Raw genomic sequence first — 18,855 nt, forward strand, 5'->3', positions numbered from 1 at the left:
GATGTTTCGCCGTCGTACTGGCAAAACAATACGGTAATTTTTCTATTTTTTTTTTATTTTACTTTTATCCATAGATTCAGTTTTTGCTTCAGTTTTCGAGATAATCGCTTGTCTCACGTTCAATGGATCACCCTGTATACATATATCCAGGCTGGTATCTATAAATCTGTAGATCACATCTATATATTTAAACTAAAACTAACACTAGCGCTATCACTAGAAGTAACACTAGGCCTAGAACTAGACACGTTCGGGTTATACCGTGCGTATTTTGAAGAAAAAATGTTTAACTTTTCGGATGCCACATTGCAAAAAAATTATATAAATCAATTCTTAAATTAACGAGGATATATGTAATAGGACTTATCTACTTACTATTCTGTTTTCCAAAACTAATTTAAAATTTTAATTTACACGAATTTGTCCTTGCTTTTATAATACTTTCTGTAAACAAGAAATGTTTTATTACAAATTATTAGAACAATCAAACAAACCTAGCTTAGTCATGTTACATAGTGTAGATTCAAATTAAATTAGGCTAAATTAAACTTACAAGGGAAGTATCAGAAGTGTCCCTCACCGATTTTGTTGAAATTTGGTACAGCGATAGTATGGCCAAAAATAAGGTTTACGTATTTTTTATACGTGCTAATAAAGCCCCTGGAGCGAGTTATAATAATATTGTTCAACAGTGTAACAGTTTATCACATTTTTCTTAAGGAAAGGGGTTATCTATCATACCCCGTAACTTTGCAGGGGATGGTCAGAGGCAAATAAGAAAAAACACGTCATTAATATTTTTAAACGTACTATAAGAACACATAATATCGCCAAAATCGACAGGGTAGTTTTTAAAATATTCCAAAAAACTAGGGGTAGTTTACCCCCAGAAGCCCTCAGATATATGTGTGATATATCAATGGAAAGTTCTTTGAAAATGAATATCAGTTTACATTTACCACATTTCGATAGCTATTTTAGTTTTCAGCCTATAAGCGAATATATATATTTCGCCCCGATTTCCAACCCTTATAACTTGCCCCAGGGGCTTTATTAGCACGTATAAAAAAATACGTAAACCTTATTTTTGGCCATACTATCGCTGCACCAAATTTCAACAAAATCGGTGAGGGACAGTTCTGATACTTCCCTTGTTAGTAGTTTTGAGATTGTGTAAGACGTTCTCCAAGGTTTGAATTCATGCTACTAAAAAGATAATATTAGTTGTAAAACAAGAACTAATATTAACAGTTTTAAAAATAAGTTAAAAAATTATAGCAAGTTTATGTCGAATCAATGATTTTATTGTGGTAATCTTTTATTTAAAAGTTATTTAATTTTAATTTATACAACTTGTACTAATGTAAATAACATAAAACAAGGTGATAACAACCTGACAGAGTTCCATGATAATAATTGTAAAATTTATCAAGATAACTGATACTCAGAAACCTTTTTATTAAATTAGATTTATATATAAGTTAATCTATTATCATAAAATGGATAAATCTCATACGTATTGTGTAAACAAAATAATCGTATCAAATACATCACAGTCGATACACAAAAAAATTATAAAATCACAGTAAATCACAACATCATTTAGGAGACCACGTTACGTTATGCAATAAAACACTAAAATGAAAATAATTCAAATATTAAATAGAACGTTTAAAGATGTTTATGAAATATAAAACTTTATAAAACACTAAAAAATTTGGCAATCAAAAAACACAAATAATCAAACAAACAAACAATATTAATTTAATAATACTATTATAGCAGTGGATCTTAAATGAAATTTTAAAAACTATAAAACAGAATTTTAAAAAATTTGAATTATCTACTAATTTAAAATGATTCATTTTGTATAGAAATCGTTTTCGGACAATGTTTTTTCGCAAAAGTTACATAAGGAGCGTCAGATTTAACGTCCAATATCCATTCGTGACTCAATTTATTCCAAAAATGAATCATGTAGCTATTTTTGGTTATTTCCAGAATTCCTTCGGTATACTTTGGATCGAATAGTTGCTTCCAGTCCTCGTAATAAACCGGAAAAAAGTAATTTTCCGAAAAGATTTTTAAATAGTCGCATTCATTGTGAGAAAAATTCGACGTTGTACCACACAATTTTTTCACACCCCTAAAAGAAATAAATTAAAGTGTGTTAATTACATTGCTTTATTTTAGATCATCAGTAAGATATAGATGTTTAATATATCGATTATCGATTATATCGATTACAGGTTAATAATAATCATATTTGAGATAAACATTACTCCTATTATGACTTGCACACGTTTTCAGATAAATTTTATTTTTATGACATCAAGAGTTTAATTACTAAATTATTAACTATTTCATTTTTAGATTAGTTTTATTAGTGAAAGCCTTAATACATCCTACATTTAAAGAAATTTTAAATTGTGTAACCAAAATAAAAGCTCACTACCTAGTAAACAGATATGGTCCATTTCCACCCCACGATTTTGGATTATAATTGTCATTCAGATCGTTCAAAAGAGAAGTCAAAAATTGATACCCACTCTGGTTAAACGCCAAAATTGCAGTCCCTAAAACTTCTTCGGATTCCTTCCCGACAAAATTTCCTCCCAATTCGTCTAAAGATCTTAATATTATCACGTCACCGTCCATATAAACCCCACCGTATTTCCTTAAAAGGATCACACAAAAAGCATCTTTAAAATGCTCAACGTAATAATTCGACTTTTGAATCGAACCTTTCTTAATCAATTCTTCAATTTCCGTATTTTCAACCAAATCGTCGATTTTTACGTAAACAATCTGAACGTTTTCGTACATTAAAATCGGTTTCAAATTAATATCATTAGTATCCATCGCTGCTTCAGGATATCTTCCAACGTAAACGTAATAAATCGTCCGATTTCTATGATGTAAAGCTGCCGACTCCAAAGCACAAGATACTCGACGATGTATGGTGACGGTTTTGTGTTGATAGTCTTTAAGAGAAGTATCCAGAAAGAATATTGAGTTATTCTGGACTTTTATATCGAAGAGATTTCTTAAAACAGTCCGATTGTTATTTGAATCAAAGAGATTTTTTAATGTAGCTTGACTAATATTTGAAGGTTTTGGAAACATCGTTAATAATACATTATTGTCGGGTTTTTGTACTAACGTGTACGCAATGAATAAAAATATTCCGAAAAAAATGATGATTACAAAAATGCGACGCATTTTTTATCACAACTATTAGTAACTACTAACAACACTAATAATACGAGAAACGACTACACATATTGGAAGCCACTAGGAGAAAACTGAAGTCATTCCTTATCTTATTGTCTTATCTTATTTTTTATCTTATTCATTATTTCAATCAAAATGGTATTGATTGGTTTCATCTTAATGGTATTTTATATCTATACGTTGTGTTATTAAACTCCATGAAAAGAAATGTAGCGGGATTAAATCTGAGGAAGTCATTTTAATAACTTACGTCGACCTATCTACTACTGTAGAAAGATATTATTGAGATCCCAGATGGGTATTGAATACTACTTAATATGTATCTAGATATAAAGCTATTATTGTTGGATTCAAGCTTTCCTGTAAAAATTGCAAATACGTTTGCCAGCCAGAAAAATACGATCCCACAATTCTATTTCTGTCTATACCAACCCAATCGTTCACATTTCTTGGACGCTGCGTATGAGTTTGCTCCATCCATCTAAGATTCTGTAAAGCCTAATATCTAGAGTTTTATCAGTTTACTGTTCCATTCAAAGAAAAGGTTCGTCAAATAAAATAATATTTGTCACAAACATCGTATTCTTATTACAACAAATTTACGTCTGTCCACAATCAACAATTAAAGACTGCGGTATTGCAATGAATCAATATAAGGAGGGTCAGTATGGGTGATAGAATTCACCCTTGTCTTACCCCAAATTTTGCCTGGATAGGATCGGCAAGTTTTGTATTATGCAAAACATAATAGATAGCACAATATCAGTGCTTATAATGTCTTCCGCAGCCCATTGGTAGGACATATCGGAATAGTTCTGAGCATATTGCTTAAATCTGTAAATGGAAGTTCTAGCTACTTTCTCTATATCCAAATGCAAAGGAGAAAGGCCAAGCAAAACATTTATTGCTAGAGTTTTCGTTGTGCTTAGCTCACTACTAATAACTAACTAATAGTTTCTTTAGGTTATTAGGTCTTTAGGTTTAAGTCCTTGTGATTCAAAGGAATTGTATGGTGAAGCTTTTTCTCTTGCTGATTTGATAATTCGCAGAGACAAATGCCTTGATTTCTTTCCAACTTTCTCGTACAATTCAATTTTGCTGGGAATTAAATCTACTTCTATCTGGGTATAACTCACTTCTAAGTTCTTTTGTTCTATAATTTTATTTTGCTCCATAGCTAACTCGAGAAGACCATTTGATGTTACGATTCTGATCCATCGCTCAACACTACAATTTTTTTGAAAGGCTTATGCTTTTCAAGTTCACTAAGAAGAGATCTAATTATAATAGAAACGAAAACGTTACTTTCTAAATCTTCAATAGCCTCAGTCCATATAAAACATGAAACAGCTTTATCATTTAAATGTGTAGAATGTCAGGTTATGAACTTTTTCGTTTTAAAGTATACAGCTGTTACCGCTAATCAGAGTTACAACAACACTACTAGGAGATCAATAATACTAATTACAATGTATGTATTGTCTGTGTACACTTACATCGTATTAAAAATAAGTTGAAAAATAATAACATGTTAATGCTGAATCAAACATTTTATTGTAACAATTTTTTCTTGAAATGAATTACTTTTTAATTTTTACAATTTCTTCTAATGTCAACAATATAAAAAATAACTCCTTGATAAAAACTAATGCATTTTATTAAATAATTTTCATTTACAGTCGATCTTTAAACATTATGCTAATTGAATCAAAAAGAACGAAATGGACGATTTAGAGAATATTACACTTAAAAAAACAGCCACAATTTAGGAGACTCCGTTAACATCATACAAGAATTGGTAAAATATTAAATAACATTTTTAATAATATTTCTAAAAAATTGTGCACTAAATATTTTTCTAAAGGGAATTTTTGATCATCTGACACAAATCTGAGATACATTCTGAATAATTTCGGGCAAACTAGAAAATATTTAAACCCACTGCTACCATATTCTAATTAACTTTGCTTGGTTTAATTAAGGTATGATTAAGGCGTGGCTGCAGGTACAGTTGAATTACATTCTCAAAAAAAATCGAATAATAAGATGGTAATAGTGAGTAAAATACAAATGACAAATAAATAAAAAAAATTTAAAAAGAAACAGTTGCTACTTAAAAAATTAAATTCAAAATGATTCTTGTTGTATAAAAAAGGTATTCGGGCAATGTTTTTTCGCTAAAAGTACATAAGGAGCATTAGATTTAATGTCTAATATCAATTCGTGACTCAATTTATTCCAAAAACGAACCATGTAGCTATTTTTGGTTATTTCCAGAACTTCTTCCGCATATTGCGGTTCGAAAAGATGCCTCCAGACCACATAATATACCGGGAAAAAATAATTCTCCGAAAAGATTTTTAAATAGTCGCAGTTGTTGAAAACTTCGATGTTGTTCCACATAATTTTTTCACCCCTCTAAAAGAAATAAATTAAAGTATATTAATAAGTTTGTGTTATTTTATCTACTGCATCACTATAAGAATAAAACAAATAAAAATTCGTTTTTTCTATATGTACCAACTAATTGTTTCAATTGTAATCCGTAATCATCAGGTCATGTGTTAAAATAAGAATACGATAAAACAAAAATGTTTAGCTTTGAGATTAAACTTAAATATTTAGTCTGTAATATTACTATAATAATATAATTAGGGATTAAATTGTAGGTTTAGTTGTAAATTATGTTTAAAGAAATTTAAAATTTGTTTACAGCTTAAATTAACATTTAATACCTAAAAACCAAATAGGGTCCATTTCCAGCTCACGATGTCGGACAATATTCTACATTGAGATCGTTCAAAAATGTGGTTAAAAGTTGATAACTACTTTGGTTAAACGCCAATATTGCGGTACCAATAACTTCCTCAGCTTCTTTCCCAACAAAATTTTCTCCCAAGTCATCTAAATTTTTTAATATTATCACATCACCATCTAGATAAACTCCATCGTATTTCCTCAAAAGAATTACGCAAAAAGCATATTTAAAATATGCAACGTAATAATCCGAACTTTGAATTAAACCTTTCTTAAATAATTCTTCAATTTCAGTGTTTTCAACTAAATCGTCAAGTTTTACGTAAACGAGCTGAATGTTTTCGTTTCGAAAAATTCGACGTTGTACCACACCATTTTTTCACACCCCTAAAAGAAATAAATTAAAGTTAATTACATTGCTTTATTTTAGATCATCAGTAAGATATAGATGTTTAATATATCGATTATCGATTATATCGATTACAAGTTAATAATAATCATATTTGAGATAAACATTACTCCTATTGCGACTTGCACACGTTTTCAGATAAATTTAATTTTTATGACATCAAGAGTTTAAAAACCATTACTAAATTATTATCTATTTCATTTTTAGATTAGGTTTATTAGTGAAAGCCTTAATACATCCTACATTTAAAGAAATTTAAAATTGTGTAGCCAAAATAAAAGCTCACTACCTAGTAAACAGATATGGTCCATTTCCACCCCACGATTTTGGATTATAATTGTCATTCAAATCGTTCAAAAGAGAAGTTAAAAATTGATACCCACTCTGGTTAAACGCCAAAATTGCAGTCCCTAAAACTTCTTCGGATTCCTTCCCGACAAAATTTCCTCCCAATTCGTCTAAAGATCTTAATACTATCACGTCACCGTCCATATAAACCCCACCGTATTTCCTTAAAAGGATCACACAAAAAGCATCTTTAAAATGCTCAACGTAATAATTCGACTTTTGAATCGAACCTTTCTTAATCAATTCTTCAATTTCCGTATTTTCAACCAAATCGTCGATTTTTACGTAAACAATCTGAACGTTTTCGTACATTAAAATCGTTTTCAAATTAATATCATTAGTATCCATTGCAGCTTCTGAATAGTTTCCAACGTACACGTAATAAATCGACCGGTTTTGATGATGTAAAGCGGCCGATTCCAAGGCACAAGCTGCTCGACCATGTATGGTGATGGTATCGTGTTTATAGTCTTTAAGAGATGTATCCAGGAAGAATATTGAATTATTTTGGACATTTATATCGAAGAGATTTCTTAAAAGAGTCCGATTGTTATTTGAAGTTTTTGGAAACAAATTGCCTGGTTTTTCTAATAATGTATAAGTAATGAGGAATAATATTCCGCAAAAGACTATAACAGTAAAAACACGACGCATTATTTAACAGAACTCTTTAGAACTGGCAACAACACTAATTGCAACGGAAAACTATTAAATATATTGAACTATTAGTTTTCAATAAAAATATAAAACTGAAGTTTCATATTCCTTATCTTAATTCTTATCTGTCGTATGTATTTATTATTTCTATTTTATATTTTTTTAAAAGTAAGTAAATAAATGATAAAAGTGTGTAGGAGTATCGAGAGATAAACGCACCGTTAGCTCTAGTTAATACTCTTTTGATTTTCGGATGGATCATAAGAGTTCTAAGCTTATCTTCCATCTTCGTACAATTTGTAAGCACATTACCCGTCGTCCATAAAATCGTAGTTTGATTTATCATCAGTTAATCATTTCATATCAAATAAATAAACAATAATCCACAAAAATCTTGGTAAAGAAGACCTAGCTATACACCAAGCATTCGGAAAAGTTTATTTCCTTGATTTGAGACTTCATTGTTTGAAATTAAATGTTCGCCATCAAAATTTGTCACTATATATCTCGGTATGATTTCACACCGAACTAAAAGAAAACACACATTTTGCTGTATTCAAGTATAAACGGTGCTCTCTTTATCATACAACTACCAAGTCACCGTTAGGGATTTCAGTTGCAATTAAAGAACGCTACGAAAACAAGGAACTACTACTTACTACTTTTTGATTTTAGTCGACAAAGTCGAAATTACAAAACATAGGCCAGAAGAATCGTCATATAATAGAATTAAACAGTTAAAGCGTTAGTTTAATCAAGCAATACTAAAATTATGTTTTGACTGTAACATATGCCAACATTTCTTGCTTCTACGTTAAGACATAAGAATAATAACATAAGAGAGGCAAAAAGTAGGTAAAGCAGTGTATCAACATGAGATACGAGATTTCTGTCTTCTCATTAAATCTGTAACATGCGTAAAGGAAAAAAGTAACATCTTCTCTCCTGTTGCCTCTACAATAGGTTACAAATTGACCTATTGTAAAAGTATTATGATGACCATAGCATTAGGACAATGTAATACTGTCATAATTCTTGTTTTGTATGCAATGAATCCAATTTTTTAAACCATTTCAACCTTATTTTATCAATATCACTCATATCAAAAGTATAATGGAGTAGTGAGTACTGAGTATTTGGTTATTTACCCTACCCAGTTAGCTGGCGAAAATGAATCGGAGCACTTGAAAAGTTAGTATTATGAAATGATAGATGAGTTGATAATAGTGCACCTATTAAAAGTTCACATACGAAAAGTGAATTCCTGTGCCATTCCCAACAGGACTGACAAGAACTGGATAAATTCGTTGTCACAAGATACATATTTAAAAAAAATCAAATTTATAACAGATATTCTCGAATTCCAAATAAATTCAACAAAAAAGTATTTTATGCCGTCGATGCAAGGACTGTTAACACGTTCCATTTGGAGATTCATGCTAGTTTATAAACCTATAGAACCCATTTCAGTAAACAACTCTGCAGTAGTTGTCATCTTGAAAATGACTAACCATATTGCGGAAATATGGTGTAAAGTTACCGTGATCGATGATTGCATGAACATCTTCCAACAGTAGTTGGTACAGTATAATCCAAAGACGAGTACTTCCAAAAACATCAGAAAATATTACGACAATAATTTCTTTTTATGATAAAATCCAACTCCAGACGTTAGTGACAAATCCGATAATGAGTTAAAAACGATGGACTCATTCTCTACAACTTCTACAGAAAAAAAAACCTTAACAAAGTCGTCATTTAATTCCGTTTAAAGAAATAATTGGTGTATTAATTATGTGAAATTAGTAGATTAGTTCAATAGTAGTTTGTTTTTGATTAGTTCATGTAACTTATTCTACTCCTCATGTAGCTTGACTTAGTATGTATCCGCCATTGAGGATCACAGTTGTTAATGTTAGAAATTATCAAGAGTCATTATCTGGGTGTTTTATTTCATTACAGCAAGTTGTTAATTTTTCAAAAGAATCCATTATACATCGTATTCGATGTAGTCCTAATTATAGGTTTGATATTATTGATATTATATGACAATACAGGATGAACATGGTGAAAACTTGTCCACTCTCACAAAAGTTCTGTTCAATGCACTTAAATATTTAAATAATTAATGTCACCACTTTGCATAAACCTACCACTAGGACATCAAACAACCTATATTGCTTTGTATTACTTATCAATCAAGGATGTACGGATAAGAACGCGTATCAACTAGTATCTGGCCCTCTGCTAGCAACAAGTAGTTTTTTGCGAGCAGTCTTCCAATGGTAGTATCTAGTCTTCTATGAAGAGTAGAGTTCTATAAGCAGTGTCTTTTCTTACATAAGATAGATCTTTTCTTCCTTGAGTAATATCTTGTAATTTGCTAGCGGTAGCTAATCTTCTATTAGAGCTATCTACTCAGTTACTAGAATGATTTCAGTTTTTCAATAACAGTATCTAGTCTTCTGTTAGCAGTAAGTAGTTTCCTACGAACGAGTCTTCCAACAGAAGTCTCCTGTATGCAGTATTTAATAGTCTATAAGCTGTGTTTATTCTTATGTAAGGAGAACCTTGTCGTTTATGGGTAATGTCTTGTCTTTTGCCGGCGGTATCTACTCTTCTATTAGCGCTATGTATTCATTTATAAGAAGGATTTCAGGTTTTCAATAGCAGTATCCAGTCATTTACAAGAATTATTTAGTCATTTACAAGTCTCCCGCTAGCAGTAAGTAATTTTCTGCGCGCACTCTTATGCAAGCAATATTTATTTTTTTGTAAATAGATTCAGACTTTTATCAGCATTATCTGGACTTCTGTCAGCACTACACATATAGTGTTCTGCAAGAAGTGCCTAGTCTTTTATCAGCATTATTTGGCTTCCTTTAGTGATATCTAATCATTTCCTAGGAAGATTCCAGCTTTCTGACAGCATTATCTAGTCTTCAGTAAATAGATTCTAGTTTTCAATCATCAACATATACATATAGTTTTCTGTAAGCAGTATCCACTACTAAGTAACATCTATCCTGAACATAATTACAGAATATAAGTGATCGAATGAAGTGATCAAGGTCAGAGTATAGTTAATCAATTCATCGTTTTAGAGTCTTCAGAATCGAATATACATATAAAAGTTTCACATTATGTACTTAGAATAAAATCTCTTCTGAACACTATTATTCCTTATTTGGATTTAAAACCAGGTTACATCAATAGAAGGTTATACAAGCTTGTTTTTGATATGGTTGTGAGTTTGATGGCATTACTTGAGAGAAACGTTTGTTGGAAGAAACTCTTTTGAGTACTTGTCACAAACTCTTCTTGTTTCATATAACATGAAATATCCTTAACAAAAAATATGTAATCAAAGTTTGTAGTGATTTCTGTACTGAATTCGTCGCCCAATTGTCCCCACAAATAAGAGTAAAAAGATGCAGTTCCAATCAGCGCCAGTGAGGTCCATATATTAAACGCGAAATCCGTGGGCATCGCGTTAATTGGGCGGTCATACTCGTCCTTTCCCATTCCGCTCGTTAACCACCCACCAACAAAGTCGCCGCTTTTTTACCAGGACGACTATATATAAACCACGAACGGAATAATTGACACGGCACGATTATTCCGCCACGTTCAAAATCGAAAACGCGGCGCCGCAAATTATCGAAACCTCTCTCGCAGACGAGCAAATGGTGGGCGACCGGCCGGTTATAACTTATCGCAATTATACCTACCGGTTGGTTTGGAAAAAATAAACGATTCGCGGATAATAAAAGCAAATTGTCGACGAGTGATGGTGTGAGGTCGTGTTATTAGGTGGGTGCGGTTACAAAACCGTTGTTTAATATCGCGTTCTGGGGCTGCGTTTTCGCGTAATTACGTCCGAATTAGAACGGATTATGCAAAATGGGCCCGTTCTCTCCGGTAGTCGCAATTTTTCATGGTCGTCCGCGGATACGAATGGACGCAGCCGGTTTAATTCGGTTGTAATTTTTAATTTTGTTCACCTGCAAAAGCACAGCGTAATTTAGATGCGGACAGAGATTGAATTCTACAGGGTGATTTATGATCAACACAATATGAAACCGTATATTCTACCTTAGAGAGCTTTTTTCTACACTTTTTCATATTTTTAATTTAAAACAATTCTCTACATATTTTTCATTACATTTTACGATGCAGAAGTTGATACGTAAGCATCAATAATGCAAGTTCTCTTTAATGTCTTCAATACAACGTCAGTAAGACACGAGAAAAGTACAAAATTTGTCAGCGAGTAAGTAATTGCTACTTAATCTCAGTCAAAAGTCTTTCAACACAGAATACTGCTCAGCGATTATTCTTGACATTCTTGATCCTTGACCAGCTCATTGTATCCAACGTAACTGAACGGTTTTATAGACTATATTCAAATTTCGAGAAGACAGTATATTTTGTCAGGTGTCTTGTTACTTTGTTTTCGAGACTGCTAATTACAAGTACTGTTCTTTTTCCAATGTTTTCAGTAGTCGAAACAAATTATACTTCTTCGCTTTTTTTACCCAAGCAGTTTCACAACGACCTATTGACAACGTTACCAATTCGACTCGTAATTGCCATGTGGCACCCAGTAACAAGCCATTATTAGCACAATATGAATCGACGCTGTCACCGATCAGAATAACTAAGAGCCGTCAGTTCGCGGCGGTGACGGATGTACCGTAATGAGACCGTCGGTCGTGGTGGATTTAGGGGGTTACAGGATGCAGCCCCCGTGGAGAACATGTCCTGTGGCAATTTAGAATCCCGTGACATTTGGCTAAAGCATTATTACTATTGTTCCGTTCCTATTTAGTACGACAGACGCGGTTAATTAACAATTATAAAGCGGCTCTTGAATTATTAACTATAATTGGACACAAAAAAGTCGATCTATAACGTAAAAACAAACTCTTTTTTGAAATATTTCGTTATAAAGGAAATATTTGAATTCCCCAAGTTCTCATTTCATTCAAAATAATTTCGTTCTTTTATAAAATGGTTGAAACGGAATCGAATGGATTGATGGATGATGCCGCTAACGCGAAAAAGGGGCGGAAGCATTTCATCTGTCAACGGAAGGCTTTAACGTTTCGGCTTCCTCGGCGTAATTTAACGAAATCGCAACTCCTTAATACCCCCGAATACGTCCGCCTTTGCACAATAAAATTAATCAAAAAGTCAAGGCGCTGGGTTTTTTTTTGATTGCTTTCAGTCTGTCCCCTTTTCTTCTCGCTTTGTGTCGATGTCACTAAAGTCAAAGGAGTACAATTTAGATTTATTCCATTCCTTTATGGTTAAAAAAAATGTTTTAATAATCATTAAGACTAACTAAAACAGATACGTCATAAAACGACCAAAATACAGTACATTTTAAAACTTTTAGACACGTTAAAGTCAAGATTGTGAATACCTTTGTTATATTATTCACAACTCCGTTAAATCTCGGTGTGGAAACCTAAACGTGCGTTTTCGAGTGAATTCCAAATTATTTAGCCTTCGTGTATTCGAGCGTGCTTGAACCTGACAGGATCTGGGCCGAGTGACTTCCGGTCGAATACCAAAACAAGAAAGGCGGAAGAACAGCCCAGTTCGTACTTTCGCCTAGAGGGAAATCACGTAGATAAAATATTTATATTTCGCCGGTAGCCTCCAACTGAAACGCTGCCTGAATACACATGCTCCTCTTCAGTTTTAGAGAATATACACCAAAAGTATACAAGAACCTTTGTATATGTATAAGCAAATATATCCACAGTACAAAGAGCAATATTATTTTAAACTGCTTAAAATTGAAATAGCCAACATTTAAAAGAAAAATAAAAAATGACTGAATTGCTTTTTTAAGGTTATAACTGGTGCATGCATACAAACAAATTTTACATCCGTGCATACTATAGCTTTTTATTATGTACTTCTAACATAAACTCCGTACAAATAGCATAGCCGAAGGAAAACGCAACTTTCTCGGCATAACGCTGCAATATCTTCCATTGGAAATAATGGTTAGAAACGTGGTTAAACTGCGTTTACGATGAGGTGTAAAAACTTAAGGGCTTTCTTAACGACAAATCGTTAAACGTAGTTAGACCCTTAAGTCAGTGGCCTAGGGACACTGTTGTTTAATGTTTACTGTACGTCCGACCAATAACGTTAACGTAAATACACCGTTGAAAGTTCCTATTTACGTACAACACGTGTTTCGAATACGAATGCGTTTTGTTTCTACGATCAATAACTATTATTTTATGGTTTACGAGCAAATGTGAAACGTCATTAATTTTAATGTAAGATAAGTCATTTTCTATACATAGTGTGTAGACATACAGGGCGTAAAAAGACATTTCAAATGTGTCCAAGAACTTTTTAAAAGAAAGATATTTTTTATTTCAGTGTTTGAATGAAGTAATTTGTTTCAATAATTTCATCTAGCAAAAGTAATCGCTATGAACAAAACTATTTGGTTGCATTATAAATTTGGCAAGAATTTGCTTGCCAAATTTTGTAATTGTGTAACCATTTGTTCACTATTTTTAGGGCTTGATCATGGATTGTTTCATTTGACAAAACAGTTCTTTTAGCATTGTCAAGCTATCTACAGGAAGTGGGACATAGGATTTTATAGGGAAACTATAGATCCAAAATTCATGGCACATCGATATAGGGCAAGGATGTCAATTAATTAACAGTTGATATTTTACCAAAAGCTTCAATTTCCTTTTTAATTAACTTCGAAAGATGTTAAATGACGCTATCCCATCTGTGCTGACTAAGTCAATTGTATTGCGCAAGCGCAATAGGAGTTTGAGGTTAGAGTTAAATGTACAAAACCAGCCGTATGAATTTTCCAAGCCTCTTTTATGGTAAATTTATTGCAAACGATGAAAATATTTGAGAAGTTGGTACAATGGCTGACTTTTAAAATGCGATTTACCAAAAGCGGCACAGCTCCTTAACCCGGCATTAGTCGCTATATGAGATGTTGGTCCCTCTACTCTCATATTCAACCTCCATCTATTATTCAACCCCAATTGTATCAATAATGCGACGTTTTGTTTAATTGTGAGATACTGTTTCTTGTAAGAGTGCGCTCGATGTGAGACTTTATCTCATCGTACGACTAACGTTGTTCTCTTCAAATGTTTTTTTTCTGCTGTCATGAGCACAGAGAATTTTAAATTTGTCGACTTGGCTAGTCAAATGTTCTAACAAGACAGAAATAAAGGTAAGTCGAATAATTCTAATCTTTTGAGATCTTCATAGGTAACATTATTTCATTATTCATTCAGAAATGTGTTGAGATAATGAACCATTATTTCGTAAGATCGAAGATAAAATGGAGCCGGAAAATGCAGAAACTGATGCTCAAAGTAAACTTAGTGCCCTTCACAAAGAATCAGAAGAATCGCACACTTCTGAGAATAAAAATGACTTGGATGGCGATGTCTACTATGAAGAATGTCCCTATGTTTCGTGCAAAAGACAAGGTAAGGAGTGGCTCAGATACGTCCCTTTGAGAGCAGGTTGAACTAAGAAGCATAATTTGGTGATTCATCACGCAGGTGTAAAATTTTTTGCTAGAAATACGAAGGCTCCAGTGCTGATAAGTATTCTTCCCAGATAATGCTATTCAAGAGATTGTCAACTTCATCAACGTGCATTTGTGGAGGATGTGCGAACATTTTGACCCCACAAGAGAGATTGTCCGGACACTTCCTTTGACGAAATGAAGGCACTGATAGTGTACTTTATCTGGTGAGGTTAAAAAGAAATCATTACGTGAATATTTCAAAATTGTGGACCGATAATGGTATAGCCCCTAGCATGTCACAATGTCAAGCAGAAGGTTTTACACTTATGCAATGAGTTTGATTCACGGCGTCATAACTTTCATATACAATGCGGACAAAACTCTTGATTGCACAAAACAACGAGATTTGATAATATCGCACCAGAAATCAGCGTAAAGCAATATAATATTGTTGTTAAATATTGGTTTAATCAAGAAATTTGTGAAATCACTTCGTAGAGATGGAGCACGATTTGAATTTCTAAAAAATAAATTTTTTGGCTTAGCTCTTTTTTTTTACATATTTAAGTTTACTTCCATAGAAAAACAGGCATGGATACCTTTTGTCGATACCATAAAAAATTTGCTCTCCAGATTTTCATGAAAAAATTACATTAATGTTAAACGCATATCATAAACAACAATGTAACAACATTTCCTTCCTGAAAATCCATTTTCTACAAAGGAATTTAGTGATTATAAAGATCGTTTTTGCCAGGAAACAGCGGACTTTAAGAAACGATATTAAGGCAGATGAAAATCTACTACTATGCTTCCAGACAAAAAACCGTAACTATAAACTCTGCAGAAATAAAAAATATTTTCTTGCTGCACGGTGTCTTCATCACTGTGGTTCATACTTTTCTAAGTATTTTCTTCTCTTTGCTCAATAAAGGATATAAATACGCTATATGGAGTACAACAACTTAGTATAAGAGGGAAGGCAGTGTAAGACATGATCTCATGGAGTTACTGCAGAGAAAGCTGCTCCTGTTAATATTCGCGTTCCAATTTTAGTTGTAGATGCGTTATAACATCTCATTGATACAAGTGTCAAGATACAAGATTCCTCTTTACTATTTTCTGCAGAATTCAGAAATGGTGTAAGAGATCCTAAAAATTATGAACCTGACAGTAAACATATCTTGTTGTAAATATGTACGTTTTTGGTAAAAATAATGAATTCCACTCCTTTTTAACTACTCAGGCAATCAAATAACAAAAGCTGAAAAATGCTTACGTTCGAACAAATATTTTATAGATTTTTTAATGTAAATCTGATCTCCAATTTCTAATATTGTGGCATACCATTCTACTTTGTTACAATATCGTCTTCAATAGTAGTATCGTTTAATACTAAGGGGGAAGGCGCGTTATTTCTCCTGCTTTGGTCCCTTCTGGTTGACGACCTGATTGCGATAGTCTAAGCCGTCGGTGTAGCTGATGACATTGTCGTAATGGTCAAAGGAACCTGTTTGTCGAAGTTGACCATAGATACTATTTGCGCTTGGTGTAAGGGAAGTCAAATATCTAGGAGTAATCCTAGGCAAAACCCTCTCTTAGAATGGACATTTGCAGGGAGTCTTACACAAAGCCAGACTATCCTTTCGGACTTGTCGTAGTCTTTGTAGAAAAATTGGGATATTACCCGTGAAAGATTGTACTGGTTCTATGTGACTGTGGTTAGACATATGATCACATACAGAACAACAGCCTGGTATAGGAAAATCCGACAGACTTCAGTTATCAGTAAACCTTCACGAATTCAACGAGTAGCTGGATTAGCAATCTCTCAAGCTGCGATAACCACAACGCCAACTCTAGCAATGGATGTTCTGCTTGGCCTATCGCCTTTGCATTTGCATGTAGAGAAAGTGGCTAGAACTACCAATTATAAATTTAAGCAATATGCTCAAAACTGTTCCGACATGTTCTACCACTGGGCTGCTGAAGACATTATAAGCACTGATATTGTGCTATCACTGCCGTCAGATTTGGCGGGATCACTATCAGAGTTACTCTGATCTGGCTCCCAGGTCACTCAGGGGTTGCTGACAACGAAGCAGCAGATGAGCTAGCACGAGAGAGCAGAGCTAAAGCGTTTGTGGGGCCACAGTCACCAGTTGGCGTATTGTTTGCGTTGACCAAACATAGGATTGGACTGTGGGCTGAGGAGAGACTTCTCCTACAGAGAACCAGTTCTCCTGGAATGAGACATGCTAAGTTGTTAAATTAACATCTGCCGATTACAGACACACCTCAACGTCCTCAACTTGTTGGGACTAGCCGACGCTGTTGAATGCCTTCAGCATGTTTTATGCCACTGCCCTGCTGTCAGTTGTATCAGATTCTTGATTTTTGGGTCGCAGTTTATCTCCTCTAAGGATCTGAATGACTTTTCACCGAGCAAGGTATTAATGTTTGTTAAGAGAATTAGACTGCACGGTAAAATTTGATAACGTAATCTATCGGGGTACATTAAATCCTTAGGGTCGCGGTGCAAGGTTGGTTGATCCGCCTACCAGATATGTAATTTATGGAAATGTAATCGTTTAATACTGGTGATAACCATATCGTGTCATCCTTCACTCGTCGACATTTTCTCATAGGAGGTAAGAAATGAAATTGCTTTCTAACTTATTTTAACATGGTTTCTAATTTATACATACTTTAATTTATACATAGAATGAATAGTAGTTGCTGATATACATATGGATAGCAGTACTTTTAAAGAAGATATTCAATTTTAATAAATGTTGAATTTACTAAATGTTGCTTTTAAATTTGTTCTAAGTATCATTGAATTCAATGTATCATTTAATTTATAATCATAATCTAAAGAAATTTTTGTTATAGTGAGATTGTACGATGAAAATATTATGACTTGAATTAAATCGTTCTATTTTCGCCTGTGATAAGGTCTACCGGGACATCATGTATAAATCATTTTTATTAGTTAAAAACAAACATTTTATACACAATTTCATATTTCCTTCATTATCTTGCCTTTTAGAACTGATTTCCCTAGATAATTTTTTTTAACTTAAAAAGTAATCTCAAAATCTGGGTAATATAAAATATGATTTTTTAAAGATAATGTGACTTATAAATTTTGCCACGATTATTCTATTACCTAGTTTTGAAAAAAATATTAAAAATCAATGGTCTTAAAAGATTCGACATTTTTTATTCAGCATTATTTTCTTAAAAGATTTTTGTTAAGAAATTTTATAAAAAGTTTTTGTAAACAATACAAGAAATTGTTCGATTCTATGGTGGTCACAGACCGTATCGACAGCAATAGACCCTGAAGGAACCCCACAGTCGTGTATTTACAGCTGGTGCTATCGAGATTCAAACGGCGCGGCGGCATCCTTTTCCTTTCCTCCCGCCGTTCGGTCAATTCCGATCTTCACGTGGGTTTAATTACACATTGTTCTATAGTTCAATATTTATATTTTTTATTTCATGTGCTTGTTTCGAACGTAAATATAGCGGCGTCGCGTTGCTAAGGGTTTCGCGGATTGGTGGTGGTGTGCGGGCACGCGATTGATTAATGTTGGAAAATTGCCGTACACAGGAAGCGGATCGAAGGTGAAATACAACTAGGACCTGGTGCGATCCATATAGATAGAGGGACTCTCGCATTTCTATAATCGAGAAACGCGGGGCGCGGTAATGGGAAGCTGCAATTTGATTGCAGATATGAACGCGGCCCGCGGGAGTTACATAATGCGGGTTTAATAAATACAATAAGTGATTAACAATGAGGTCGTTAAAAGTCCAACGACGGCGTCCAGATCTAATTGGAAGGAAGTCTTGTGTTTTCAAGATATAAGATCAAAATGCGAATAATTGCTGTTTA

General features: G+C 33.3%; 2 protein-coding genes across 3 annotated transcripts; both read right to left on the minus strand.

Moving 5' to 3' along the window:
* Positions 1-720: 720 nt before the first annotated feature.
* On the minus strand, positions 721-3,332 carry LOC111413825 (lactosylceramide 4-alpha-galactosyltransferase-like). Of its 2 annotated transcripts, none has more exons than XM_023044936.2 (2): positions 2,456-3,331; positions 721-2,146 (listed from the first exon to the last, which is right to left on the minus strand). In XM_023044936.2, the coding sequence occupies exons 1-2, from the start codon at positions 3,220-3,222 to the stop codon at positions 1,852-1,854; spliced, it is 1,062 nt and encodes a 353-aa protein (XP_022900704.2). In that variant the 5' UTR covers positions 3,223-3,331; the 3' UTR covers positions 721-1,851. The 2 variants fall into 2 exon arrangements, with proteins under 2 accessions (XP_022900704.2, XP_022900705.1); XM_023044937.2 differs by having other exon boundaries at positions 2,070-2,146; positions 2,550-3,332.
* A 1,537-nt stretch (positions 3,333-4,869) lies between these two features.
* On the minus strand, positions 4,870-7,470 carry LOC111413822 (lactosylceramide 4-alpha-galactosyltransferase-like). The gene is made up of 3 exons (XM_071197124.1): positions 6,690-7,470; positions 5,970-6,378; positions 4,870-5,652 (listed from the first exon to the last, which is right to left on the minus strand). Exons 1-2 carry the CDS (start codon positions 7,400-7,402, stop codon positions 6,303-6,305), a joined length of 789 nt encoding a protein of 262 aa, XP_071053225.1. The 5' UTR covers positions 7,403-7,470; the 3' UTR covers positions 4,870-5,652; positions 5,970-6,302.
* Positions 7,471-18,855: the final 11,385 nt, after the last annotated feature.

The sequence above is a fragment of the Onthophagus taurus genome, chromosome 1 (assembly GCF_036711975.1).
Source record: "Onthophagus taurus isolate NC chromosome 1, IU_Otau_3.0, whole genome shotgun sequence".
NCBI classification, from domain to species: domain Eukaryota; kingdom Metazoa; phylum Arthropoda; class Insecta; order Coleoptera; family Scarabaeidae; genus Onthophagus; species Onthophagus taurus.

What these genes read in the sequence shown, in the direction of transcription:
- LOC111413825 (XM_023044936.2), bottom strand. Translation starts at nt 3,222, where the DNA reads ATGCGTCGCATTTTTGTAATCATCATTTTTTTCGGAATATTTTTATTC. An exon ending in GGACCATATCTGTTTACTAG is followed by an intron (nt 2,147 to 2,455) that starts GTAGTGAGCTTT and finishes TATTTCTTTTAG; the next exon opens with GGGTGTGAAAAAATTGTGTG.
- LOC111413822 (XM_071197124.1), bottom strand. Translation starts at nt 7,402, where the DNA reads ATGCGTCGTGTTTTTACTGTTATAGTCTTTTGCGGAATATTATTCCTC. An exon ending in GGACCATATCTGTTTACTAG is followed by an intron (nt 6,379 to 6,689) that starts GTAGTGAGCTTT and finishes TATTTCTTTTAG; the next exon opens with GGGTGTGAAAAAATGGTGTG.